General features: G+C 56.5%; 3 protein-coding genes across 3 annotated transcripts; 1 reads left to right on the forward strand and 2 right to left on the reverse strand.

Annotated features, from left to right (window-relative positions):
• Nucleotides 1-2,963: 2,963 nt before the first annotated feature.
• RASL12 (RAS like family 12) lies at nucleotides 2,964-7,319 on the reverse strand. The gene is made up of 5 exons (XM_082005383.1): nucleotides 6,951-7,319; nucleotides 6,784-6,840; nucleotides 5,587-5,660; nucleotides 5,314-5,504; nucleotides 2,964-4,454 (listed from the first exon to the last, which is right to left on the reverse strand). Exons 1-5 carry the CDS (start codon nucleotides 7,057-7,059, stop codon nucleotides 4,070-4,072), a joined length of 816 nt encoding a protein of 271 aa, XP_081861509.1. The 5' UTR covers nucleotides 7,060-7,319; the 3' UTR covers nucleotides 2,964-4,069.
• Nucleotides 7,320-9,492: 2,173 nt separating this feature from the next.
• KBTBD13 (kelch repeat and BTB domain containing 13) lies at nucleotides 9,493-10,991 on the forward strand (the record flags this gene model as incomplete). Its single annotated transcript, XM_082005052.1, has 1 exon — nucleotides 9,493-10,991. Exon 1 carries the CDS (start codon nucleotides 9,609-9,611, stop codon nucleotides 10,989-10,991), a length of 1,383 nt encoding a protein of 460 aa, XP_081861178.1. The 5' UTR covers nucleotides 9,493-9,608.
• A 3,833-nt stretch (nucleotides 10,992-14,824) lies between these two features.
• UBAP1L (ubiquitin associated protein 1 like) lies at nucleotides 14,825-24,580 on the reverse strand (the record flags this gene model as incomplete). The annotated part of the gene is made up of 5 exons (XM_082005245.1): nucleotides 14,825-14,959; nucleotides 15,915-16,016; nucleotides 20,119-20,340; nucleotides 21,804-22,550; nucleotides 24,449-24,580. 5 exons carry the CDS (start codon nucleotides 24,578-24,580, stop codon nucleotides 14,825-14,827), a joined length of 1,338 nt encoding a protein of 445 aa, XP_081861371.1.
• Between the last annotated feature and the right edge of the window lie 1,921 nt (nucleotides 24,581-26,501).

Here is a 26,501-nt window from a genome sequence, read left to right on the forward strand (position 1 = left end):
CAGAGTGCAAACAAGTCTCTGCAGCAGCGTGGGCTACACGAGCTGGGACTGCTTGAAATCGGTGCTCTCTCCTCTGGGCAGCAGCCAGGGCTTCCTGGTGGCAAACAGGAAAGGAGTCGCTCTCAATAATGTGAGAGGCCTCAGGGCCCAGTGGCAAGATGCTGCAGACAGGAGCGTGTGTGAGGAGAAAGCAGGTAAGTGCCGCATACCTAGGGACCAGTGGTACACATGCACGTGCCGCTGGGGAATGTGGAAAGGCACAGTCGGCGTCCTGGGGTCTTTCCAGCCCTGGGTGCCCCATCATAATGGGATCTGCAGGGTGAGCCAGAAACACTCTCTACTTCTTGGTGCGTGAGATAAGGCTGTGCCCTCACGACTACGTTCTGCCTGCTTGGAGAGAAGTGCTGGACCACCCTGGGACCCAAGGGGAAGGCCATTTCTAGCCTGAAGTATTGCAGTGAGCAACCATTGCATCTTTCTGCTCTTTTCCTCCACAGCTGAGGCAGAGCAAGACAGGTACTTCCCTGCAGCCCTTGCCAGCACACACATGTATGACCACATGGCAGGCAACGCGACCCTTGCGCTGGGTATAGACCAAAAAGAGCTGGAGGAGCTGCTCTGGTTCTTCCGCAGAGAAGACCGTAAGTCCCATTGACCTTCCTGGGTTGAGAGCTGAAATAGAGATGCACGCTCCTTGGCTGTTAACCCTCCTGCCTAATGGAGATGCCCGAGGGAATTACCTGAGGAGGGGATTTACCCCAGATATATAAACGCTCAGTCTCACCTCTACAAGCAGCAGGCCATGGGTGAAGACAGGCATGAGGCTTTGCTGAGATAGTGTCTCCTCCCAGAGAGGGGTTCAGCCTCTTTCCAGTCATAGCCTGGCAGGAGAGCAAAGGTCTGGGATGACCAGTGATTTTGGCAGGGTGGAGGGAGCACGTCGATATGAGCAGGTCGATATGAGCAGGTCAGCGCCCCAAGGGTCACCTTCAAAGCCACAAAAATGAAGGATGGCGCGTCTGCTACCATCTGTGCCACACACCCCAGCCGGTGTTCCAAGGCAAAATCTACCTGCCCTGAGTGTAGCAGTGGTGAGAAAGGCTGCAGAGCGGAGGGACCCTTCTAGCAGCGCTCATGGTGGGATGCTGCAGCACTCAGCCTTGCTCCTGCCCTCGGGCACAGCCGCTCACAGCTCTCAGGCAAAGTTGAAAAGCCATGTGTGGCAGATGTGACCAGCATGAGAGATACAGAGCCCAAGGCCAGGGGCTGTGAGTGGCAGAAAGCAGTTGTGTAAGTCTCCTGCCCAGGGAGGGAACGTTGCCTGAGTTATTTTCTCCAAAAATGTGACCTAGGTACTCTGCTCTGGGTGCTGAGCTGGACACCAGCACCTCTACCCTCATCCTGCAGCCAAGCCATGGCACTCTGAGCTTGGGTATCCTCAGGAAACAAGTTGGCTGGACTCTGCAGGCCACACTGCTCTGTGCATGCTAACGCTGCCTCTCCGTGCTTTTCCCCAGCGTCAACGTGGAATTACTCCATCCTTGCACTTTCCTTTGTGTCCATGATTTTGGGTCTTCTCCTCCTGGCCATTAACATTGTGCGAAACAGGTGAGTCAGGAAAATTTGGGGATCTTTTGGTGAGTGGTGGTGTGCTGAGACCCCCCCCACAGGCAGTTGGGCAGGGCAGGGCAGCATGCTGAAGAACATCTCAGGCAAGAACAAGCCCTGAGTGATGGGGAGAAGAGCAAAGAAAAACTCCCTTTGAACTGTGCTTCATCGTAAAACCTTGCCTGACTCCCTGCTCTCCTCCTCTGTCACTCGTAACGAGCCACTTCACTTCTCTGGGCCCTGGATATTCACCGGGAAAGCCTCTGCAACAGCTCTGCCCAGCCCAACAGGTCTGTTTGGAGGAAAGTGACGTTACATGTGTGTAGTGTGAGGTGCTCTCCTGTAAGTACAGGGGTGTATAGGGACTCTAGAGCAGAGTCTGCATTCCCACGATGTTCCCCTGGGCTGTACTGCTGCACAAAAACCCTGCAGCTGAGGAGCAACTTGCTGTCTCCTACAGCAAGAAAACTTGCATCTGGGTCAGAGTTTTTATCGTAAAATGAGAGAAAAAGAGCTAATGTTACAAGTCTGCCATGCTCTCATTTCAACGATGGCTTGCTGGGTGTTACTGCCTCGCTTTGGGCGATGTTCTCCAAGTGTAAACCCCGTGGCTGCGCGTATTCAAACACTTCAGACCACTTACAGGACACAGTGCAGCTGGTGGGATTTGCCTGTAAGCAGCTCGTGTGTTCCCCAGGCCAAGGTGTGAAAGATGGATGTAACTATCGCCAAGGGGTAGACACCTGGCCCCAGATGTGGACTGGACTCACGGTTTCACTCCGCATTTCCTTTTTATGCCTTCCCTGCAGGCAAAGGAAGATCCACATGTACAGAGAAGGAGTGCAAACCACCCAGCAGGCTGAGCTGGAAGCCAAGCAAGCCCTGATGCCTGTGCAGGAATACAGCCCGGCCGAACCGCGAAAGCAGGAGCCAGTGCCCCAGGATCAGCGATCCGGAGAAGTGGTGGTCCAGTGGAAGGACGGGACTGTCACGTCTCTGTACACAGAGACATCTGAGCATGCCATATAACGGCAGCTGAAGTCAAACCGTTTGGGCCCTAAGGAATGTATCAGAATGTCTCAATTCATAGTGATGGAAGTTTAAAAATGCAGTTTAGCCTGGGAAAACAAAAGAGAGGAAAAAAAAAAGCAAGCAGCAGACCTGCACCAGCAGAAGTGGCTCTGGACTCAAGGCAAACCCATGCCTCCCTCATTTCAGCTCCCGGCTGGCTGGTCTTTACCCACTGCTCTCAGCTACGTCCAGCCTTCTCCCCGCACCAGCTTCACCCCCTCCCACAGATGCTGCCTGCCTCCGCCACAAACGGCTGGGAGCTGGGCCGGGAGGTTTTTCCTGCAGGCAGCCAGGGAACGCACTGTCATGTCCCGTCGGGAAAACAGCCACACTGAAGCAGAGGCGCTTTTGTTCTTTTCAGAAATCATCTTTATTAAAATACTTTCCAAAGTGTTGATCGAAATCCCATATTGAATATCTCTCTCTATCAGTAAAGTCATATATATATATGTATATATGTACAAATATACACATGGATATTTTACTCTGCAGAGTAACTGCAACTCCAGGGAGAAGCAGAACGTTTAACCTGATACAGCAAAATGAAACCAAACGCACAGCCCTTGGCCCTGGCTTGGGCACGAGTAGAGCCTGGTCTGCTTTAGGATTCACTTCTCGCCCTTCACCGGGCACATGTAGAAGCTGTGAAATAATTTAAGACATTTTTGGAAATACATCAGTCTTTTAAACAAAGGCTTTTCGGAGTGTGTCCTCATCAATGAAGCACCTCTCCTTGCAAAGCCTTTAAAAAGGAACACTATAGTTAAAACCCAGCTATTTTGGTATGACTTATTTCAATGCATGGGAATCGGCTTCAGGATACCTGAGGCCTTTAGTCGGCTGAAACAATGTCTGCACATTTCTCATTCAGATAAAAAAAAAAAAAAAAAAATCCTCCTACTTATTGCTCGGTCAGGGACCTGTGAGATGAACGAGACAGGTCCCTCCATACTTGATTAATGATTCGTTCCCCCTCCCTGGGCTCCCATCGCTGTACACCAGGTGCCTGAGCCGGCTGGGAGACCTTGAGGACATCCCTCACCCTCCCGGCGCTGCCCTCAGCTCCGGCTGCTCCAGGAGCTGCCCAGATCCACACGGAAAGCTGAGCTGGCCCCTGGTGCCGGCAGCAGGACAGGGAGCAAACACTACAGCAGTGCTTGGCCAGGGGGGACGGCAGGCGGAGCGATGCCACAGCCAATTTCGGATTCTCAGCACCCCGTCCACTTGCCGAATTGCCACCGCAGGCTTTGCCCCGGCACAGGGACCAGGGCCACCGTCCACCAGCAGCTGCTGCAGTGCCCATGAGTCCATCATGGATGGTTCTCAGCCCTCGTGGAGCTGGGGGGGACAAGGGTCTCGCCGCCCCCTCCGCAGCCCACAGGGACGCGTCCTAAAATATCTTGAAACCTTTCAGCAAGGTGAGCGTGGGAGCTTTCCTCTTGCTCTGAGCCCGCGAAGACTTGACGGTGACCAGCTTGGCCTGGGCCACCGAGGGCATCTCCTTGTAGTTGACAGTGGAGAGGGTGTTGAAGGTGCAGCTGGCCAAGCCGTGGCGGGTGGGCAGGGGGACCGGTGTGGCCACTGGCAGGCAGGAACGTTCCTCGGTGATGAAGAGCGGCCGGACGGACAGGCTCTGCTCCGCCTGGCGCCGTACCTCCCGCACGGCTTCGTGGAAGACGTGCTGCACCCCTGAGAAGTCCTGGCATGCCGACACCTCATAGAAGAGGCACCCAAACCTGCTCGCCAGGGACATCCCTTCGGCTGCGGGCACCTGCCTGGCAGAAGCGGAGGGGACGGGTGCAGCATCCCTTGAGGCGCTGCAACTACCCAAAAAGGGGAGCGAGGGGTGCAGGCGGGGAGCAACGGACCCCCCACCCTGTGCCTGCTTCCCAGCGAGCATCAAGGCAGCACCCGCTTGTCACCCCTCCTGGGTGACAAGCAGGGGACGTGGTTCCAAAAGGACTTTTCCTCTCCCAAAATCTCGGAGCAAGGGGCTGCGTGGGTCCCCGGGGAATCATGCAACCTCCCGTGGCGGGTGTGCCAAGCGGGGACGTGTGCCAGGGATGCAGGGGGCTGGATGTGATGGCGTCGCACTGGGAAGTGGGGAGGAGATGGGGCAGGTCCTCGCCATGGGGAGGGGGACGCCTCCCTCCAGAATCTGCGCTGGGAGCGAGGTGGGGTTCAGCAATGCATGGGGGGTTCAGCAACGTGTGTGACTCAAAGACCCATGGGACCAACACTTGGCACGGCCCCAAGAGCGGCACGAAGGGCCAGAAAAACACACCGGGGACATCCAGTCCTGGCAGCGGGGACGGGGCAGGAAAGGGCACATCCAGAGGGGAGCGAGGAGCTGGAGCGGGCTCAAGCCCTGCCCAGGGACGGTGACGCTGCCTTACCATGCAGCTGAAAAACATCCCGCTGAAAATACCAATGGGCTCAAAATAAGCACATCCCCCCTCCCCGGGCAGGACAGCGGGAACCTCGGAGCTGTGGGAGGACGTGGCAACTACCAACGGGGGTGGAAAGAACCACAAAAAAATTCAGATTTGGGTTTTGCATCCCAGCTGGAGGGATGGGGTGGACCTGTGAGCTCTCCCCCACCAGGAAAAGACAGCCTTGTCCCACACCCGGTACCTGTACTGCTCCATGTCCAGCTTGTTGCCCAGCAGGAGCACGGGGCAGCGGCGCTGGCAGCCCCTCGCGTGCAGGGCAAGGACCTCCAGATAGCGCTGGCAGCCCTCGAAGCTCTTCCTGTCATCGATGCTGTAGACGACGAGGAAGGCGCTGGCCCAGCGCAGGTAGCGCTCGCAGTTCCCGGGGCCGTCCTGGGTGCGAGAGCAGCGGCTGAGCCGTGGTCCAGCCGGGTGACGCCGGGCGTTCGGCACCCACGGTGCCCCGGTGCCTCACCTGGTCGGCGGTGTCCATCACCTTCAGCAGCACAGGCTGCTGGTCCACCAGCTCCTCCGAGGCGTAGGTGTCCTCTGCAAGGAGAAGGGTGGTTGTGAGGATGGGCTGGGGTGTCCTATCTTCCCCAAAGCTGAGCAAAGCCCTGGATGCTTGGAGCACCGTGAAAAAAGCTCATCCCCAAGTGAGGAGCATCCTCCACCAGTGCCTCCCACCTCACTCCTTCCTGAGACAACATTATTTGGGGGGCTGGCAGTGATGCTGCTGGGCAAGCCCAGCTGGGAGCAGTTATTTCCCCCTGCGTGCTGCAAGCGTGGGCTCCCGCGGGAGAAGGAGAGAGGGGAAGTAGCCCAGGGCTCAGCTCTTATCTAAATGCTGCGACCTGGAGAGATAAAGCAAGCTGGGGGCTTGACACCGGGGCTGTTTCCCAATAAATCAGGCAAAAAGAGCACCCCTTTCTTTTGGAAGGAGAGCAGGCAGGGAAAGCTGCTCAGCCGTTCCCCCAGGAGGAAGATGCTTTTTCCCAGCCGGGTCCTAATGGATGCGTTTCGGAAAGGTTTTGACGTGGGAAGATGAAACCACATTCCCAAAAAAGATCTGCGGAGGAAAGGATTTATCCTTCTTTCCTAAGAGTCACTGAGTTATTAGGGGCTGGAGTCAGTTCCTGGACAAGGTCCATATCTCCTTAATGCCCCTGATAAATCATTTATGTTTCTTCCCCACGCCCTGGAGTCAGGCCTAGGAAAATAGTTATTAATTACTCAAACGAGTGGAAAAAAAAATGCCCAGAACCGCTCGCTGCAAAGCGCAGCCCCTGGCGTTGCCCGCTCCGCAGCCCCGGCTCGCTCCCCCAGCCCTTCCCCTGCCCGACACCCCCCGGAGCCAGCAGGAGGCACGAGGTGCTCCCCAAGGACCCCCAATAATTTGGTTTGCAGTTTCTTTGGGGTGATGCGAGGAGCTGGCGTTCCCCCGTGGGACATGCCCATGGAGAGAGGCACTGCTTTCACCTCTGTTTTTACAGGCGGGTTTGGGTCAAATCCAGCCTTTCTGTTGTTTTTCATGTAATTCTGGGTGGGGATTTTTTCTTTTTTTTTCCCCTTAAATGCCATATTCGTGGGAAATGCGGGAGATGGGAAGGATGCTCTATGGGAGCTCATGGGGGGACAACTGGGGGAAACACTCATGGAGAAAGCGTCTTACCCAAGTTTGGATCATACTCGCTTATGAACCTCCTGGTTAGAAACTTCACGGTCAGGGCTGCAGGAGGTGAAAGAGGCGGGTGAGGCGGGCGTCCCCCCCAGCACCGGCACCCCAGCAACCCCCCCCGATGCCCGGCCATCCCCGTGGCGGCAGGGCGCCCGTCTCACCTGACTTGCCGGCCCCTTGGCACCCCAGGATGGCCACATTGCACTCGGTGAGGGGGCTCTGGGACGGCCGCTCGCTGCCGGCTCGGGGTTTGCCGAACATCGAGGACATACTCCGTCCTGTGGGAGAGAGCAGGGGGGACGTGGGGCACCCGCTGCCATGCCGGCTGGGCACCTGCTCGCTGCCTGGCTCGTGGGGTCCCCCAGCCTGGGGGAAGGAACCGAGGAGGGCGATCCGCTCTCCTCCATCCGCATCCCGGAGCCAGGGCAGCCAGCATCACCATCCCACGCTGGTGGCCAACACCCCACGCGAGCAAAGACAGGGACCCCCCCCATCCCTCTGCCCACCCCTCCGCACCCCAGAAAGAGAAGAAAAACGCCGCCTCCCACCTTAAAACCCGCCGCCGGAGGAGCCGCGGGGCTCGCCGGGGTACGCGGGGGCCGGGGCTGGGGGAGCAGCGGGCCCTGCGCCGCCGGGGCTGCCGATGAATGAGGCAGGCGGAGGCGAGCGCGGCTCCCGCCGCTCGGGCCCCAGCCAAACTCCTTGTAAGGAAAGCTGCCGCGCCGGCGCCGGGCCGGACACACTGCCCCGGCCTCCCCGAGGATGGTCCCCGCAGCGGGGCATGCACCGGCCCCCCGAGCTCCCGGGGCTTCGGGCAGGGACCCCCAGCCCCGAAACCCGCCATACCTGCACTCGGCGGCCGCCTTGCCGTGTCCCAGCACCTTGCTGAGCCCCCAGCTAGCAAAAGCCCAGTTCCGCTTCCCTGGCTGAGGCCCGTGCACTCATTACACCTCCCGCAGGCAGCAGTGGCACCCGGGAGCGCTGCTGCCAGCACAGCCACCCTCCTGCCCACCCCTCGCCCGGCTCTTTCAGATGCATTTGAGCACAAACGCCTTCTGCTGCTGGCAGAGACTTTGCAGGGGAAAAAACCAACCCTTTTTCCACCCAAAAGGCACGATCCCGAGGCGGGGAGGGGAGCAACGGGGAGTACTCACCGCTGCTGCCTGCACCGAGCCATCAGCCGGCACCCACCGGGCTCGGAGCCCGAGTAGGTGGCGGAGGCTGAATTCAGCGTTGTCATGGCAATCGCAGCCATTTGGGATGGGGCTCAGCGCCCGGGACCGCAGGATACGGCCCCTGGGCCGGTCCCGAGGGGTTTCTGCGGGGGCCATACTCGGGGCTGGGGGCTAAGGCTGCTCCGCGGCCACGCGGGGCTGCTGCGCCGTTGGGATTATTGCCCGCTAATGCAGGGAGGATATTTTTAAACCCTCCCAAAATAGTCTGGGAGTGTGGAAGTCCCTGCGAGCCCCAGGGATGGGGAGGATGAAGAGGATGGGGATCACTCCCCTGTGGGAAGCAGAGTCCCTCTGGGGACCCCTTTTGGACACAGGTCAAGGATGCTTAAAAGCAATCAGAGCTAAATGTGGCATTTTAAGCTGGGTACCCGTACAGATCAATGACGGTAACACAAGCGCAAAGCCTTCTCCTTCTCCCCTAAACTGAGATTTTTTGGGGGGAACCTGCTGGGGCCACGATCCTGGGGCAATGGCTTTGCTGTCACGCGGTGCCCCAGGAGCTCCCGGCTGCTGGGATGACGGGCTAAGGAGGGAGGAAAAATTATACCTTCAGCAGGGTGGGCTGCTCGGGTTAAATTATGCATCAAAACTAAACACTGGCTGCACGTGGCAATGGGGAGACTCGGGGAGCAGCCGCCCAGGCGAGCCCCATTGCCAGCCCTCCTCGGCACCCCGCGGCGGAGGCGCGGTGGGATTCCTAGCCAGAAAAACCTGTGAACAGCACACTGATGCCACGACGTGCCACGAACAACGCTTTTCTTCACCGTCAACCTCTTGTGGGTCACGGGGGGTTGTGTCTGCCCAAGGCCGGGCGTTCCGGGGGAGTGGGGGGCGAGCCCTGTGGCTGGAGGGGGGTTTTGCAGAGAGAAGGGGGTCCCGCACTTCATTTTTTCTTGCCCTGGGATCCCTGGACGAAGCATAGGCTGCTTTATGGCTCCTGGCACTCGGGATGGATGTTGCCCAGGTTGCTCGATGCCTCCTACCTGGGAGGGTCGCAAAGGGGACAGCCCCGTAAGGGTCTCTCCCTGCCCGTGGCCACGCTCGGGGTGTGGCAAAGCCCCTTCCCCACAGCCGGGCTGGACGGCATCACGATTCGCTGTCATTGCTTAACCTCCCTGTGGCCTTAAAACCCGCTTCTGTTAAGGAAAATTAAATAATAGCGCAGCAGCGTGCTCCTCCCAGCCACGCAAATGTGTTGCCCTCCCTGCGGGCGCGGCGGGGGGAGGATGCCCAAGCGCCGGGAGAGCGAAACCCATCTGCCCCCGGGCATCCAGGCGTCCTCCGTGGGATGAGCCGCGATGGAGCCCGGCGTCCCCGCCGTGACCCGCACCGGCCGCTGGTGCCGGAGCCCGGCCTGTGTTTTGGGGGGGCAGCTGAGCTCGGCGGATGCCTCTGAAAGGCCCCGGTCACGAGCTCGGCTATCTTTAGCCGAAGGTATTTATATTACAAGGCAGCGGCGTGGCGGCCGCCGGGCAGCGCAGGGAAGGCATCAAAGGGTGGTGCAGGCGGGGGGGCTGCGCTGGGGCACGGCACGGAGGAGCGCCGGGTGCTGGCCCCCCAGGAGCCACTGAGCCCGCGGGGGGGATGACCCCGGAGGAGGAAGGCTCGCGGGCAGGGCCCCCGGAGCGGGTGCGTATCCGGGTGGAGGAGCAGTCATTCTGGGTGGAGAAGACCTTGCTGGTGGAGAGCAGCGAGTACTTCCGTGCCCTCTTCCGCTCGGGCATGAAGGAGAGCACGCAGGAGGAGATCGGGCTGGGGGAGCTGCACGCGGCCGGGTTCCTCGCCATGCTGAGGGTGCTGGCAGGCGAGAGGCCCATCCTCGGCAGCGAGGAGACCTTCCAGGCGGTCGAGTGTGCCGCCTTCCTGCAGGTGAAGCCCTTGGCCAAGTACTTGATCCACTCCATCAACTCCGACAACTGCATCCTGCTGTACCAAGCCGCTGCCATATTCGGTCTCCTGGACCTGTTCCACTGCGCCGCGCTCTACATCAGGGACAGCTACGCTGAGCTGGAGGAGTACCTGGACTGCCTCTCCACTGACCTGCGGGCCTACGTGGAAGCCCTCCTGCCGAGCACCTTCGTGGCTGTAGGAGCCCACACGCCCACCTTCGAGTTCCTGGAGGACCTCTCCAGGACCATCTGCTACCTGGATGAGGAAACCAACACATGGAGGACCCTCTCCTGCCTGCCACTGAGCGCCAGCACATTCCTAGCCGGCATGGCGACCATGGATAATAAGATCTACATCGTGGGCGGTGTCTACGGGGCCAGCAAGCAGGTGGTGGAGAGCAGCTTCTGCTACGACGCCGACACCAACACCTGGAGTGAGTTCCCCAGCCCTCATCAGCTGCGCTATGACGTCAGGCTGGTGGGCCATGAGGGCTACCTCTATGCCATTGGTGGGGAGTACGAGAAGATCTCGCTGAAGTCCGTGGAGAGGTATGACGTGGCCTCCAGCACCTGGACATTCGTTTCCGACCTGCCGCAGCCGAGTGCGGCGGCACCCTGTGCCCAAGCTATGGGGCAGATCTTCGTTTGCTTGTGGAAGCCACTGGACACCACCGTCATCTATGAGTACGAGCCCCGGCGAGATGTGTGGCTTCCTGTCACTGAGCTCAAGCGGCACCAGAGTTACGGGCACTGCATGGTGGCCCACCGTGACAACCTCTACGTCATGCGCAATGGCCCCTCGGATGACTTCTTGCGTTGCGTCATCGACTGCTTCAACCTGACGTCGCGGCAATGGACCGCCCTGCCCGGGCAGTTCCTGAACAGCAAAGGAGCCCTCTTCACCGCCGTCATCAGGGGTGACACCGTCTACACTGTCAACAAGATGCTGACGCTCCTCTACTCCGTGGAGGAGGAGACCTGGAGGTTTAAGAAGGAGCGGGCAGGTTTCCCACGCAGCGGCTCCCTGCAGACCTTCCTCCTGCGACTGCCGAGGCGCGACCACAACGTCGCAATGTAGGTGGCCCCCCGTCCCACGTCAGGATGCTCTCCTTGCACGTGGCCTCGGCTCTGCACCTGCGGAGCCATGCCCAGGTCCAGGGATGTGTCACATTGGACCTTGGAGGTGACACTAGATCCTACCAAGAGGGAAAGGGGCTGCAGGCAGCTGCTGCCTGCCTCTGCCTGCACTGCATGGGCTGTGTGCAAGGTCCTACCAGACGTGGACTCGCAAGTCAGCTGCGTGCAGGGCTTCATGGCTTCTGCAGAGGAGAGGTACCGAAGAGATGCAAACAGAGGTTATATTTGTTCTGACCGCACTCTGAAGGTGTGCAGCATCCCACCTCCTCTCTGCTCCAACGGGAAATCATTCATTATATCCTGGGATTAAAAGGAAAGCTATAAACCCCCCTGTGTTTCTCATTACTCTTGGGTTTTGGGGGTTTCTTTTCCCCCCTTCTGAAGGAAAATACCTCGTAACAGGGATCCACGTCAAGGCTCACTCCTGCCCCCTAAATGCTTTTTCAGCTGTGGCTCCGTGTCAGAGCCGTCCGTGGGAGTGCGGTTCCCAGGCAGGCCTGCGTTCCCCGGGGAGATCTCCACGGCTGCTCCTGGCCACAGCGGGGTCCTGGGAGGAAGAGGGGAGAGGGGAGGTGGGGGGGTGAAGGAAAGCATCTCCTGGGCATCAGGTGCTTCATGCACTGAGGGGCTCCTGGGACCTGGGAACCACCCGTCACCCCCCCGCATGCATTAGCCGGCTACAGGCTCCTCCAGGCTCATCTGCCAAGCCCCAGCACAAACCAACGGAGTGGCAAGTGCTGGTGCTCATCAGAGACTCATTTGAGCCAAGACAGGGTCTTCTGAGGACATGGCCAACCCTGGAAATACAGAGGGTGCAAAAAGGGAAGGAAGGGAGAGAGCAGCACCGTTGCATGGCGATGCCAGGCTTGCAGAGGTCTTCTCTGCTAGCAGAGCTCCATGACCAGATGAGCTGTTCTCACGAAATGCCACTGCCCGGTGTTGGAGGTTGCTAGCCCTCAACACCAGCTCTGGGGACGGTTGGAGAAGGTCGAGCTCCGCTTTGCGACCGCAGTGCTGCCGAGAGACCTGCAGGGACCAGCGCAGCAGCAAACCCAGACCACGGGTCGGCTGGTGTCCCGTCCATGGGGCGGCTTCGGCACGCCCGTGCCGTCCTGGCCGAGACGGAGCGGAAGGGAATACCAGCTGGGATGCCTCAAATACCTCTGCTGCTGACCCTCGCCAAGTTCTCAGCATTTTCAAAACAGTTCCCGCATTTGAGAAAAAAACCCACACAACGCAATCACAAACCAAAACAAACAAGAAAACCCCAGCTCGCATCCGTGCCCAGACTGAGAACCACTTGATGCGCCTTGTCCCCATTTGCCCTCTGCCGCTGGGCCAGGCCACCACCCTGCTGTCACCCCCGGGCTGGGGACCGCAGCTGGCAGAGGTGCAGGTCTGACGGTGGCACGGGGGAGGCGGGGGACACTGGTGGACCTCACCCAGCCCCACACCGTGCTGCGGCATCAGCTGGGCGCCCTTACTGTCCTGGGGCGGACGGTTAGCACAAAGCCCATCAAGTCAAATCCTTGTTCCCTCCCTAGATGAAGCCAATTAACATTTCATGCTGTCTTTTCCGAACGGGAAGCAGCGCACGGAAGCACACTGCTTTCAAACCATTTTAAGTCGAACGAACAGCTTAAATCCCTTCATTAAAATAAAGTTAAAATAATTCTGTTACTAAAATATTTATGACGGGCTCCTGTGGCTAAGCTGGGACAGCCGAACTTGGCAGGCTCTGAAACCACCAGATGATACAACCTCTCCCCCCACTCTTGCACGCTGGTTTTTTGACAGTTCAGGGGTTTACAAAGATATTTGCCAACAAAATGCAAAAGGTTTTAAGATTTTAAGTGTAGCACCTGGGGGAAAGAGTAGGTCTCGGCAGGCACTGTTGAGTATGGCACAGATGCTCCCAAGAGAGGAGTAATTTGTTGCATCCATCAATCCAGACCAAGGTACAGAAAGTAACGCAAGATAATTTTAGATGCACAGGGAGGAAAAAGGCTACAGTTCTTACCTCTGCAACCAGGGGGAAAAAATGATAAGCCAGAATCAAGCAAATCTCTAATGAGAGCAAGAGGCTGCTCAGCATGAGTGGGCACAACGCTGCAAATATGCTTCGCTCCACCAGAATTTAGCCCTCAACGTTATGCGTTACTGGCACCGGCACAGCACTGTTATCTTCCCCTTTCAATCTTCATGGTGTTTATTCCGCCAAAGACTACAGTTTGAGGCGAAGCGATCTATCTAATCACAGTTTAACCTTTTGCAAGTTTCTTTTTTAAGGTGACATCATCTTGGCAAGGATGAACGTAACGAAAAGCTGTCTGTAGAATGGACTTGCCTTATAAGGGCCGTATCAAAAATAAAAGCTTGTATAACCAGGGGAAAGCTGGAGGAAAAACAGGGCTGAGAGCTCCAAGGAGAGCCTGTGAGCTCCCCACGAATATCTCCCTTGGCCATACAAGGTGCCACGTTTTCCTTTTCAATGCCATTAAAGAACGGAAAGATACAAAGCATCCTTGGGTATGGATGGGTCAAGTCGCCCAAAGCCCGGATGCCAAGCTCCCTCTTCCAGGCGATGGTGTTTGGCACCCACCTAGAGATCCATGGAGAAGGGACATGGTGTTTTAACTCGATGGCAGGACGTTGGGCTGGGAGATCATTTGGCAGGGTACAATGGAAAAATGGTACTAATGCAACTCATTAAGGATTTTCTCTGCTAGGTTGTGCCAGCTTTCACAGGAAAAGACACAAATACATTTCAGAACAACCCCTCCAACCATCTTTACTCAAAGAAATTACATCTGCATCTAATTCACAGGAAAATAATACACTTTTTGTGAAAACACTGTCCACTGTTCCAGTGCCAAGCCAAGAGACACACTCCATAAGGTGATTTGAATCTCCCATTCTCCGTCCTTCAGTTACATACAAAAATGCATCCAGATTTTCCTGATCCTGACATTTGTGCTTAACTTCATTTGGAGCCACTGCCTCCACAGTTTCGGGAAGCAACCCCTGAATTTTCCTGATTTGGGCAGAGTACGAGAGCAGCCAAGCTGTTCCCCATCTCTCTCTTCTGATTTCATGAAATTCTCCGAGCGCAAACCCTTGCATAAGCCATTTTTCATTGCACTGGATAACCTTCACGTATTTCTAGAGCAGGGGCAGCCTGTTTTCTTTCCCTACCCTCATTGAACTGTGTGTTTTTCTCAAGTTTCTGGTTTAAAAGGAGACACTAATGTGATCGGATTTCAACGACAATATTCAGCCATCACTAAGTCAGCTAAGACTCCTCCCAAGAAAGGACCAACACATGTTTCTGCAGAAGCCTTCAGTTTTCGTGAAAACAATCTCTTCCGCTGATTTATATAATCTTGCAAGAATCCGCATTTGATTACAGTTGAAAACATGGCACCCATCACCCCAGATGGTTTGGGTTTTGCAAAACCTAAGCCGAAGGCGGTTTGGATCTTATTGCATCTAATCTAAACAGCTGAGGTGATCAAGGGTGGAGATTTGTGGGTGAAGAGATAAACACTCCTGCCGTAAAGCCTTCGCCTTAGGACAGTGGCAAACATGCTTGTGGTGGATGTCCATAAAATGGAGGAGAGACACCAAGCCGGTGCTTTGAAGGTTTGTGCCCGGTGAGCCGTGCTGCTCGGGGTGGGGACGGAGCAGCCAGAGGGTAAGTGAGTGCCGACCGCCCGAGTCCTGCGGTGGTCCGGTCTGGAGAGGGGAAGCTGTGACTGGGGTCTGGGATGCTGGTCACTGGGTTTTCATCACGAGCTCTTCCAGTGCCTTCTCCCTCTGATTCCCACAAAGCAAAAGAACTTCTTTGATTTCATTTTGCTGGAAACCCATATCGTTAAACTGAGCTAACAAATGCAAGAATTCAGCTGCCTGGAGGAAGAAGGAAGAGAAAGGGGTGATGTTACGACGGGGTTTTGCGGGTGGCTTTATCGTAGAGTGACGGGGCCGCAGCCAGGTGAGCTGGCCTGGTCGTATCGCCGCCGAAGGGCACTTCTGCTGCCGCTGCCGACGGCCCGGCGACGGCACACATACCCCTGCCTGCTTTTAACAGTGTGCCTTTACATCGGCTGTTCGGATGAGAAGTATTTCGTAAAGTCAGCCTCTAGCTCCGCTTATTCCTGGCGAAGTTTAATCGGAATGCCGTGCAGCGTTTGCCTGCATTGCGAAGAGACCAGCGACAGGCAGCGAGCGCAAGCTGGAATTGATTTGTCCCGCTTCCCCCCTCGCTCGGGCTGGGCCCCGGCACCACAACATCCCCCGGAGCCGCGTCCCCGGCGAGCCACCCCCTGCCTGAGGCCGAGACCCGGGGCCCTCGCGCTGCCACAGCCACGGCGAGCCACGGGCCGGCGATCCCCCGTGCCGTCGGCATCACGTCAAGCACCACCAGCCCGAATTTCAAGCAGCTTTTCTCCCACCCCAGCTCCTCACCACCCCCGGGAGGAGACTGGCGATGGAGGCCAGCACCCGGCGTGCCACCACGGTTCTTTCTCCCCGGGGGGTGAACGCAAAAGGGAAGCCGGGGGGGGGGGTAGCGGGCGCTGGTGGGCTCGGGGGGGGATCTCCCGCGCAGGGGCCGAGCGAGCGTCGTGCTTGCACGGCGGGGAGAGGGGATGGGCGGAGAAGGGCGGGTGTCCTCCCCGGGGGGGTCCTCACGCCGAGGCTGCCCCGGGGGTCTGCCACGAGCGTGGGCTCACCGCTGGCAGGGCAACATGTCTGACCGGCCGGGACGCCGTGCGGGGGCGGCGGCGGGGAGCGTGCAGCCCGCTGGAGAAGCGAGCCCGGAGGACGCAGCACGAAGGGCCGGGCTGTGCCGCCCTGCTCTGACCTTTTTCTCCGAGTGCTGGAACATTTCCATGGCCTCCTCCACCTGCCCTTCCTCGTAGCCCTGCTTCAGCAGCCGGTCGCAGGCACCCAGGTAGCTCAGGAACTGCAGAAGACAACAACCAGGGTTAACCCAACCCCGCAGACGTGGGGTACGAGCGCATGCAGGAGCCCTCCCTGCCACCTCCCAGGGACATGCTCACAGGGAGGACCTGGGGCACAACTGTCCTGCTGGCTCCCATCTGATGCTCGGCCAGGGCGGTCTGTCCATCAGCAGGACTCCCACTGCAAGAAGACCAAGACTGCCTTGGTCCCCCCAACCTCCCAGGGTGGGAATGGGAACAAGCAGAGGGAGGATGAGGAGCAAACCAAACAGAGCCCACTGGTGAGACGTCTACCCTCGGCCGACCTGGCGTCCCCCTGATGCGCTGGGGTTCGGGCGCCCACGGGCTCGCTCCGGGGTCCAAGCACAAAACCCACCCCAGGGAGACCCGTGCGCTGTCATTACTGAAAGCAAACAGTTATTTTTGGCTTTCCTCGTTGTTCTTGGAGTGCTGACAGCACTATTCCCAGCGGTATCTTTTAAATACCACGAGAATCATTCACTGTCCAAAAACATACGGGACAGACAATAATAAACGAGCTATACAATAGCAGGGGGAATGAAAACACCCCACGGGTCTCCCCAAAGCCACGCCGTCTTCATCCGAGGAGAAGCTGATTCATATCTCCCCAGATCCACCAGTGCTCAGATCTCCACCAGCACTGCCGTAGCCAAGGAGAAGGATTCAGTAAAAGACCGTAAAACATATGAAAAAGCCAAAAAAGCCCCTCAGACATTGAGTTGATCTAGTTTGGCTAAAGAGCAGAGCTAGAATTTTAAGAAATGTCAGCCTCAAGGAGCAGCTTATTAACTAAAAAATTAGATAGTCATTGGCGTTCATAACCTGTTTTTATTTTCCTCATTACCGTATTAACTAAACGCCCCAGACCACGGGGTGCTCACATCTAGCAGCCCTGGCAGCCTGGTGTGCTGTTCAAGCCCAGCATGAAACTGGTGCTGTTGTCAACTCAATAACTTTTATAATTAAAAATTTATGTATATATATCTACACATATATATATCTCCTGAAGACTAAACAAAATCAGGTTTTTAAATACTATGACGGGCTAACCCCCTGAGTCCGGCACCAGGCCCACCGCTCGCTGGGGAGGAGGAGGAGGTGCCACTGCCCTCTTGAAGCTCCTTATCCCCTTGTAGCTCTCAAGGAAGCTCCTTACCACACTTGGACATGAAGTTCTTCCAGCGCAGATACCCCTGGAGAGCTCGGCTTTATCCACTACACAGCCAACCCCATAACCTCATCACAAACTGCTTGTGTGGGAAGAGACCTCCAGGCTCTGGCAGATCAGTAACCCACTGATTTCCCTCTTCCCTCATTTGCTGCTACGTGACGTTATGCGCGGCAACGTAGCTTTGCGCATCAAAGACAAGCACATGCAGTGACGTAAAGGAAATCCCTCCTCCCGTGGGTTTTATCTTCCATGTCCCTGTACCGCTTTGGCTGACGCCCATCGGAAAGGCCTGTCCCCATGAGGTCCCCCCTTCAGGTCCTCCAACAGCTGGCTGCTTAAGAAGAGCAAAACCTTCCCACCAACCATTTCACTGACCCACTTGGACCATGGACTATCAGCTGCTAGCATGGAAAAAACCACGAGCAAACACCACCAAAGACCCAAACGCTGATTTTATCGTGGACGAACAGGGTAAATGTCTCCCCAGTCTTGCAGCAGCGTTTGAGCCAGGGACGTGCAAACCCGGTGGGTGCTACCCCTTGGGTGCTGGGCCTCCAGGGACAGAGGCTCCTCGAGGGGACAGGGAGACCCCAGCTAGCACCACGGCGGACAGCCCTGCTCAACTCACTGCCGCAAATGCCGTCACTGAGGACGCAACTTCTACAAGCATTGGAGAGGCTCAGGGAGCCACCGCTGGTGGAGACGGCTGATGCAAGGCTTGTAGGAAGCACTGAAGATCTAGATTGTCACTTGGGGTAAGACAGCAAGTTCTTCTGGAGGAAGAAAGGAGCAGGAGAACATTATGGAAGCACAGCTGAGCATGTATTTCACTGTATTATTGACTTCACAAGAGTCCAACAGACAATAGAAAGAGGCTCCCCAGCCGTGCATGGCTAGGAGGTGGCTGGTGCTGTGGGCTGTGTCCCATGGTGAACACCCTGCTCTGAACCCCGTGCTTAGAGCTATTTGGGGAGACGGATGCTGGCCGGCTGCAACCATCTGTCCTGGCTCAGCTCACATGTACATTGAGAGCTCCATGGACCAATGATGCATTTTTGATCGATCAATGATCATTGATCAAAATGCAGTGAAGAATTTTTGGTTTAGCCCTTGGCTATGACATCCTAGATGATGATTCTCCGGCATGCTGGGGCAACTAACCTTGCTGGAACCTTTTAGAGAGGCTCTTCCGCCAAAATTGAGAAGGCATCGCCTCCTTAAGGCAGTAGACTTGCCTTCTGCACCAGGGTAGGCTCTGCCAGTTTGACTTGACACTGCGAAGAAGTTGAGCAATTTTTGGCTACCATCTGGTACTACAATCAATCTTGACGGTTGAAGCTGTCATCGTCACACACTGAAACTCCGCGTGACACCAGCAGGCAATGAAGAGCGCCCACAGCTCTTGTTTTTAACTTGAGTTGAAACATATTTTCCAGGAAGGTTTAGCCTACTTTGGTAGTTTTGTACTTGTAAGAGATGCACCAAGGGGTAGGCTTTATGTTTTATCTTGGCTGTATTTGGCATAAATGGGAAAGATGGGAACTGCTGGTGAAGAAGGCACAGGATGTAAGGCAGACCTTGTATTTTGGTGCATTAATCACTTCTCCAAGGGAATGGGAGTCCCAGTGTTTATACAGAAGGGAGCAGAGTGTACCCAGTTCCAGCCTCGGTAAGATGCACTCCTTCTTCACTCCAGAGCCAGCAACTGCTGCAAGACACCCTTGCACGGCTCTGTGCAAAGACTGTGGACTGGGCTCTGCCCATCTCCCCCTGCCTAGACAAAACCTTTATGAACTGAAGAAAGAAAGTTTCCCTCCCCACCTCGGCTCGCAGCGACACTCGCCTGAAGCGCCAGTGAGGTTCTGGGGAGGCTGGTCCAGCCGGGGGTGACTCAGGAGAGAGCCAGAAGCTGCAGGATGACTCGGCCGCGGAGCAGCTTCGTGCGCCGACCGGACGGGTAAGAGCCGGCCCACGCAGCGCAGGCAGCTCCCCGGGAGCGCAGGGAGGAGACCGGAACCCGACAGCGGCTGCACGGTGCCGTGCCTGCTCACACCCGGGGTCTGCCCCTGCTCCCTGGCACGACAGCCCAGTGGACCCCCCTCTTGCTAAGCTGCGATCAAGCCCCTTCTCTCTCTGCAAAGGCTACTTGGATAATTAGCCCTATTAAACCTTCTGCTGAGGTGGGCAGGTCCAGCCGCAAGCTTGCCAAGCCAGAGGGGCAGAGCCAGCAGCATTCCTCATGGCACGGATGCTCCGAGTCCACCTGGACCCCGGGAGGCTCGTCTGGACAAGCAGAGACCTCAGGAATCGGGATGCAGCCCAGCAAGCTGTGATGTACTCAGATACCAGGGGTAGGAAGAGGTTGTACATTAATTATTTTCAATAAATTCCAGGTTATTATACAGAATTCCTCAGGAAAAGAGCTCTGGGACCCAGCCGCAATGCTTGCATGGAGTCCCTGGTTGCTCCAATGAGAGGAGCTTGTGTTTTGGAGAGAGCCCAGACAAATCTCCAAGGTATTCGTACAGCCCCGCTCTGACAGGATGAGCCATGGCAATAATCATACGAACCTAACAGCCGGGAAAAAATGATGTGCAAAAAGTTTCCATATACGGGGGCAAAATTTGTACTTCAAAAGGACACCATGCTCCATACAACAGATTGAACAGATAACGTTACCCGGACGTTATTACTCGCTGAAAAGCTGAGGGCGACTCATTGCTATTTTATTACAGCAAAAGTGCAGATGTCTGATCTCATGGAAAACCCTGCCAACCGAGGTCTGATACAAAAGTGAGAGACCCAAGGCCGTCAGAAGTTCACTCCAAGCAGGACAGCCATCCCTTTCTCTACGAAAAATCAAGTTTTTCTTTACCACGAGCTTCCCGCGGCCCCGTGCCAGCTCCACCAACCTGACTTAAGCTTTGCCGTCCGGTCTTCTGGAGGGTGAGGATGGCTTTGCGGGTGGGGTAGCCCAAGGCTATAACGGGCTCGATGAGGTCTCGCTCCTCTTGGCTCAGCGCCGAGAGCAGGTCAGCCGCCGAATCCGGCTGGGATCTGTGGGAAGCGAGGGGCCGCGCAGGCGTGGGGGCAGGCGCGGAGGCAGGGGGAAGGCAGGCGTAGGGGCTGAGGGACTGCAAGAAAAAACAGCAGATGGGCTTCTTGCTCCGGCTCCTGAAATGAAGTTAGACGACCCGGGCTGAAGCAACGCTTTCAAGCGCTGGCTGTTACCTTGCTCTCGCCAGAAGAGGAAAATTCCCACACACGGAACAAACCCCCTTGGGCATCAAAGGAGACTGGATTCAATTAAATCCAGGCTCAGCTATGGATACAGATCAGAGAAAACAGCGCTCAGGAGGGCTCATGAGGCAAAGCGAGCAAAAGCAGCTTCCTTTCCCTGGGAATCATCCCTCCAGCAATAAACGCCACGCTCGTCCTTGAGCAACCAAGGAGGGGGCAGCGCCGCCTGCGACAGCTCCCCCCGATGCCCCGTTTACGCCCGTGACGTTTATCAGATGTATTTAGGTTTCTGTTACAAAGCCATCCCCAGAAATGACCTCGCACAATAGAAACGCTCGCCTGAGTATGAGGTTTTTAGGATTTGGAGTGATCCATCTGCAACAGCAGCTAAGCAGGGTGGCCAATGGATTAGTAATTAGTTGCAACAGCCCTTTGCTGTATAAGTACACATGGGCATTTAATCTTTCCTTAATCACCCTATGTCTGATGCAACTACATATAAATAACCTGGCCTTTCACGTGTCCGATGATTTTAATTGCTGGTTTTCAGTAATTCATCTCCTAAATCTCTCAAGTAGCTGGGTGAGATGTGATTTCTTAAAAAACATGGTGCAATTCAGATGTAAGGTGATGGAAAGCAATATTTACTCCATCACTTCACGTCACTGTCTCTATCATTAAATGGTTCATATTTCTAGTAGGACTATGGAATCCCAAGTTTCCTATTTTTAAGAAAAGACAGACAGCCATTGCCACAGAGAAGGATGCCAGTATTGCAAGAGGAGTCAGGTGAAGTGGCCTTTTCCAGCTATAAAACGGGGTGACGGAGGGCAGCGAGCACGGGGACAGGTAATGCGGGAGACCCAGGGCAGAGAGGATGCAGAAACAGCCCGGTTTTGTCTCCGTTCAAGCCCTGGCTTCTCTTCTGGGGCTGCCAGGAGGAGCAGCTGTGATGGCTGTAAGGGGCATTTCCCCATAAACCCCATTTGTATCTGTTAGAGGGGGAAAATGGAGAGGAAAGAGGGGGAGAAAAAATATTTCACTTGTTTTTTTAAGTGTTTCAGTTGAAAATCAAATAAGATGCCTTGCTGGTCAGGAAAAACAGAGATGTTTTGGTTAGGACAGAACAAGTGAACATCCCCCCAGAAAGCTTGCCTGTAAACCCCGGCAAAAAAAATCCCCTTCCTTCCATTCTTATGAAAACTTGTCAGCAATTTCTCATGGGTTTAATGTTCCCAAAGCCTCGTTTCAGTTCCATGTTGCTGGCCAGACCCCAGCAAACGGGACCGATTCGACACCCGCCACCTCCCCCCTGTCTCGGCAGCAAGCAGAGGGCCACCAGCAGAAAGCACCTCACCGGCACCGTGGGCTTATGCTGTTTGATGGGGGGGATCGGCACGGCCGGAGGAGCCGGCACCAGCGTCTCCAGCTGGGACGCGTCTGGGGCCGTCCCGTACGTGAGGCCGCGGCTGGCGCGGGGGCACCGGGGCAGCGGCCGTGGCAGCGGGACCCCTCCGCCCTCCGTGGCGGCTCTGTTCAAAGGATGCACCAAAGCAGCCAGCTTCCTCCTGGCCGCTTCCAGCTCGTTCTTCATGTTGTTAAATATCACCATGGATCTTCTCTGCTTGCCCGCGTCCGGGCTGGCGGGGTTGCGGCCGCCGTTCTGCGGCGAGGGCTCCAGCAAGCCAGGCGACGTCTTTGGTCGGGTCTGGTAAAAGCTGGAACGCGGAGCCACAGCTCTCCCAGTGTTTCTCCTCCTGGAAACCTTTTCATCCTTGTCGTTCTCTTCCCAGGAGGTCGAGGAGTACTCGTCGTCCTCCAAGCACTCATCCTCCTCCGAGTGCCAGGTCTCGCTCTCGGTGTCGGACAAGGCCCCTCTGCCCGTGGCGTGCCCGTAGCTGCCGCCGGCAGCGCTCAGGCTGGCGCAGCGCCGCACCGCCCCGTCCCGCGCTCTCCCCCCGGCGCTGTCGGCGGGGTCCACCAGCAGCAGCCAGCACGGCGGAGCCGTGGGGACGACTTCGGAGGTGACCCGATGCTGGGAGGTTTGCTGCTGCGAGGCCACCTCGACCCAGTAAAGCGCTTTTCTTTCCAGTGAGAAGTCGTGCTGCGGAAGAGCGAGAAGCAGCTGGTGAGGGCATCTGAAACCAGACCACGCGGCACGGAGCAAACCGCGCGCTTCACGAGGGCACCTCAAGGGCTGCGTCCTTCCCATGTTGGCTCCCGTTTCCCCGAGCATCAGGGCTGGCTGCGGGCACCAGGGCTGTAGGACTGGGCAGCGCCAGTCTCATCCCTACAGGGAATCCCCAAATTTATACTTGAAAAACATCTGGCTGTGAAATTATTACTATTTTGAGTCGTACCTACAAGTCCTTCGATAGGTGTTTTATGCTGGGAGGTGGTTTTGAGCTGCTGTGGAAGGGCGGAGGGTGCAGACAGCCCCTCCCGCAGACGTGCCGCATTGGGATACGGGCATCCCGATTTCAGGCAGCTGCGGAGAGGCTGCATCCCCTGGATCCTGGATCCTGCCCGCATCCAGCCGCAGGCTACGGGCCACCCCCAGCACGGTGGCAGAGCTCGTCTGCGGCCCTCGTTAGCGGTACCGGGCAGAGCCACCTCAGGCACGGGGGCTCGGGAGCCACCGAGGGGGGAGATGCCACCTGGGCCAGAGGCAGGACCAGCCGCGGGAGTCTCCGGCAGCGCTGGGGGCTCGGCTGCTCCCCCAGCAGAGTCTGACTTAAAATACAAGCGTGTTTGTGACTGAAATCTGGGGGTTTTCCTGGAACAAACAAGCCTTGCCCGTCCCAGAGCTCTCCAAACAAGGTCTCCTCCGGACGGGCAGGCAAGTACATTCACAGCCCAGGAATGCTGTTTTTACTGCTCCCTGCCACGTGTCAGCTGTGGCCTCCCCGAGGAAACCACCACCCCATGCCTCGACAAGGATCAGCCCAGACCACCAGCGCAACCGCTGGTCCCCGGCCAGGGAGAAACCCAGGGCTGGGGGTTTCCCGGGGCAGGACGGGGTGGTGGACCCCCTCACCTGCCTCTACGTGGGTGGCAAAAAATGCTGCATTAAAATTTCCTTTGGAGAAATCGCTTAAAATGAACAACACGGTGAGTCTTCATGTTAAACACGCCCTGTGGATTCGGGATGTGTCATTTTGGGGGTAGGGATGAGCAAGGCTGAGCTAGGGAAAAGCCAGATGTGGGGTTTACCGCTGGTTCACCCATCACCAGGAGTGAGCAGAGGCCATTTGGGATCACCCGGATCGCCTTCGCCCCGTCAAGTGCACTGACCCCATCTACGGGTGAGACTACTTAAGGCTGAACACGCAAAATATTTCTGAAATCGGCGCCGACCGGGGCTGTGCTCGCGCTACCCGTACGCCCGGAGAGCCAACGCCGTGCCTTCAGCGCAGCTGTACAGGCACAGGCTTCCTACACCCCTCCAGAGCACAGACAGCTCCTCCAAATCGCTGTGATGGGGCTTAAAATTGGTGACAAGGCTGTTGTGACAATAGGTGTAGATTCAAAAGCAGTTTAGGACTGTGCAATGCAGAAAATCACCAAGTGCCACAGGATATTATAGAGAGAGATACGTATGGTATGTACGTATTTTGCCAGCATAGGTAGTGTTGCCTGCTTACGTCTCTGTTAGATTTATTAATAAAAATTTAATAAATATTATTAATAAATGAGACAGTGATGATTCCAGCGTAGAAGACAACCCCAGAGCAGAGACTGACCTTTTTCCTCCTGTCCCAGAAAGACCCAACCTTCCTGCTTGGACGGGATTAATAAAAACCAACCCCAAACCTACCCCTTCCTCACTCCCAGCCACCACAAATCGTCCTCACCTCCTCCCACTCCTGCAAACCAGCCAATTAAGAGGAGATCAATTAGGAGAAGAGGTTTCCCTTGCCTCCTTGCACAAGAAAAGGCAAACACCGCTGACGTCCCTTCGAGCGTCCCCCCAGAAGCGAATCTGGGTGCGGGGCGACTCACCATGGTGCTCATGAGGATGTCGGCGCAGTCGGGGAGGTCGATGGCCGGGGCGGTGATCCAGGTGTTTTCCCCCCCCGCGTCCCCGCCGAGGCTCCTGGCCGTCCGGAAGGGAACCTCATCCAGGTAGCTCATCGCCGCTGCCTGATCTCTTGCTGCCAGAGGAAGGGGTGAAACAAAACCGCGGAAGGCAGGACTGGCACCTTTTCAGCTGGGTGGAAGGAGAGAAAGATGAGCTATTGCAAGTGACGTCGCCCTTAGAGAGGCTGCCAGCCAAGCGGAAAACCACCGTGTGCAATGCCCGCATCCGCAAACTCTTCATTACTGACACCGGGAAGATTTGTCTGAACTAACCTTTGCTATTCTGAGCTTGAAGCCAGCAGGACCTGACCAAGCTTACAGCTTCGTTTGGCAGAGATCCCGAGCGCTCTTCTCCTCCGCTTCCAGCCCCATGCGTGCCCGCTGCTTTCCATCCCTCCTCCTGCCGCCGCCGCCCGGCGCACGCTCCCTTTCCCGAGCCGGCGACAGACCGAGCACTTTTTCCGGCCACAGAGGCGGAAACGGCAGCCGAGCAGGACACCTCGCCGGTCTCCCCTCTCCGCCGCGACCTGAGCGCGCCCGCGGTCGCGGAGCTCACGCGTGCGGCCACGTGCTGCTAAACCGTGGCAGGGAGCAGCCCGGGGGAGCTGGGGCAAGGGCGTCCCAGCCCTCGCGTCCCCTCCAGCGCCGCGGCAGCTTACCGAGAGCCCACCCAGGAGGCTGGTGCACAGGGCAAGCTTCGGTGCGAGGGGACGTCAAACGAGCTGTTTTAAGGCCGGATTAGCTTTTAAGAACCGTCGAGTCGCGTTAAGTGCGGTGATGTTTTACAGATCAGGAATAGCAGGGGAGAGGAAAATTTCTGATGAACTGGGAATGGTGGCATGGAAAATATTACTGCAATAGCGTAGCCACCAGCTCTGTATAAATTTAGTAAATTAGTACAATTTAGTACAATTTTGTAAAATTAGTAGAAAAAACCTAAACAAACGTCAATTTAGTAAAAAGCTACTACATGAAGCCTCGAGTCCTCAGCTTCCCAGCGACAACAGCGTGCAAAATAATTTCCTTTACATGTTGCCAGCTGGCAAGAGCTGATGGTCAGTCTCCCACCGAGCTCTGGCGCCTGTTCCTCCCAAGGCAGCAGCTCTCAGCGGCCATTCTCAGGACGCAAACAGTAATTACTTGGTGCGACATCCCCAAACGCTTTTACTAGTTCTTTTTTCCGTTTAAAAAGAAATGCCTTCTACAACAATGAGGATAAACGCTCCACCAAAAGAAAATAAGCAAACGAGCATATACAAGGAAGAAAAAGCTGCCCGTTCACTGCAAAAATAGGGGTTTAAAACGGGAAATAGCATTAAAGGTAGTTTCTTGTTAGCAAAGGACTAACGAGGTGCTTCCAGACCGCAAGGAGCGACACGCGCAGTTCTCGGTGCGACTCGGTCGCTCTCACCAGAGTTCAGGGGTTGTGGCTCACCCACTTACGCCAGGAGCCTTTAACAGCCGGGGCCGCAGCGCGGGCAGAGCCGCTAACCGGCTTTGCGGCTCCCGCACGTGTACGGCCGCTACCGCACGCCACGTGCCACGGAGCCCGGCCGGAGCCCGGCCATCTGCTCCCCAGCCCGAGAGTGAGTTACAACCCACGTCAGCGCTGACAAAGACAACGCGTGGAGACATCCGTAAGCGAAGCCGCCTTCCCCCGGCTTTCTCCAGCGCCTCTGCGGGGCCGGGCAGCCCCTGCCTGCCAGAAGCACGGACCCTCCTTGCGGCTTACGCCGTCAATCGGCTCTTCCCAAAAGCTGCGCGGCACCAAGGGGCCAAGGGAAAGCCTACCTCGTCGTGCGTCACCTACAGCGGCTTTACTTCGTTTTAAATGCCGCTTTAAGGGACGGAGACGGGCAGTGAACGTGTCTGAAGCCACAGTGAAGAAAACAGAGAGATTACGGTACCGTATCTCACTGTATTTCACTGCATAAATACTGTGCTCTAAGAAAGGCTCCCTCAAGTGTTAGTGCCA

The sequence above is a fragment of the Phaethon aethereus genome (genome assembly GCF_964289735.1).
Source record: "Phaethon aethereus genome assembly, chromosome: 12".
Taxonomy (NCBI): domain Eukaryota; kingdom Metazoa; phylum Chordata; class Aves; order Phaethontiformes; family Phaethontidae; genus Phaethon; species Phaethon aethereus.

Coding starts and splice junctions, on each gene's coding strand:
- RASL12 (XM_082005383.1), bottom strand. CDS start 7,059: ATGTCCTCGATGTTCGGCAAACCCCGAGCCGGCAGCGAGCGGCCGTCC. Junction 6,841..6,950: donor CCAAGGGGCCGGCAAGTCAG/GTGAGACGGGCG, acceptor CACCTCCTGCAG/CCCTGACCGTGAAGTTTCTA. Junction 5,505..5,586: donor TGATGGACACCGCCGACCAG/GTGAGGCACCGG, acceptor TCTCGCACCCAG/GACGGCCCCGGGAACTGCGA.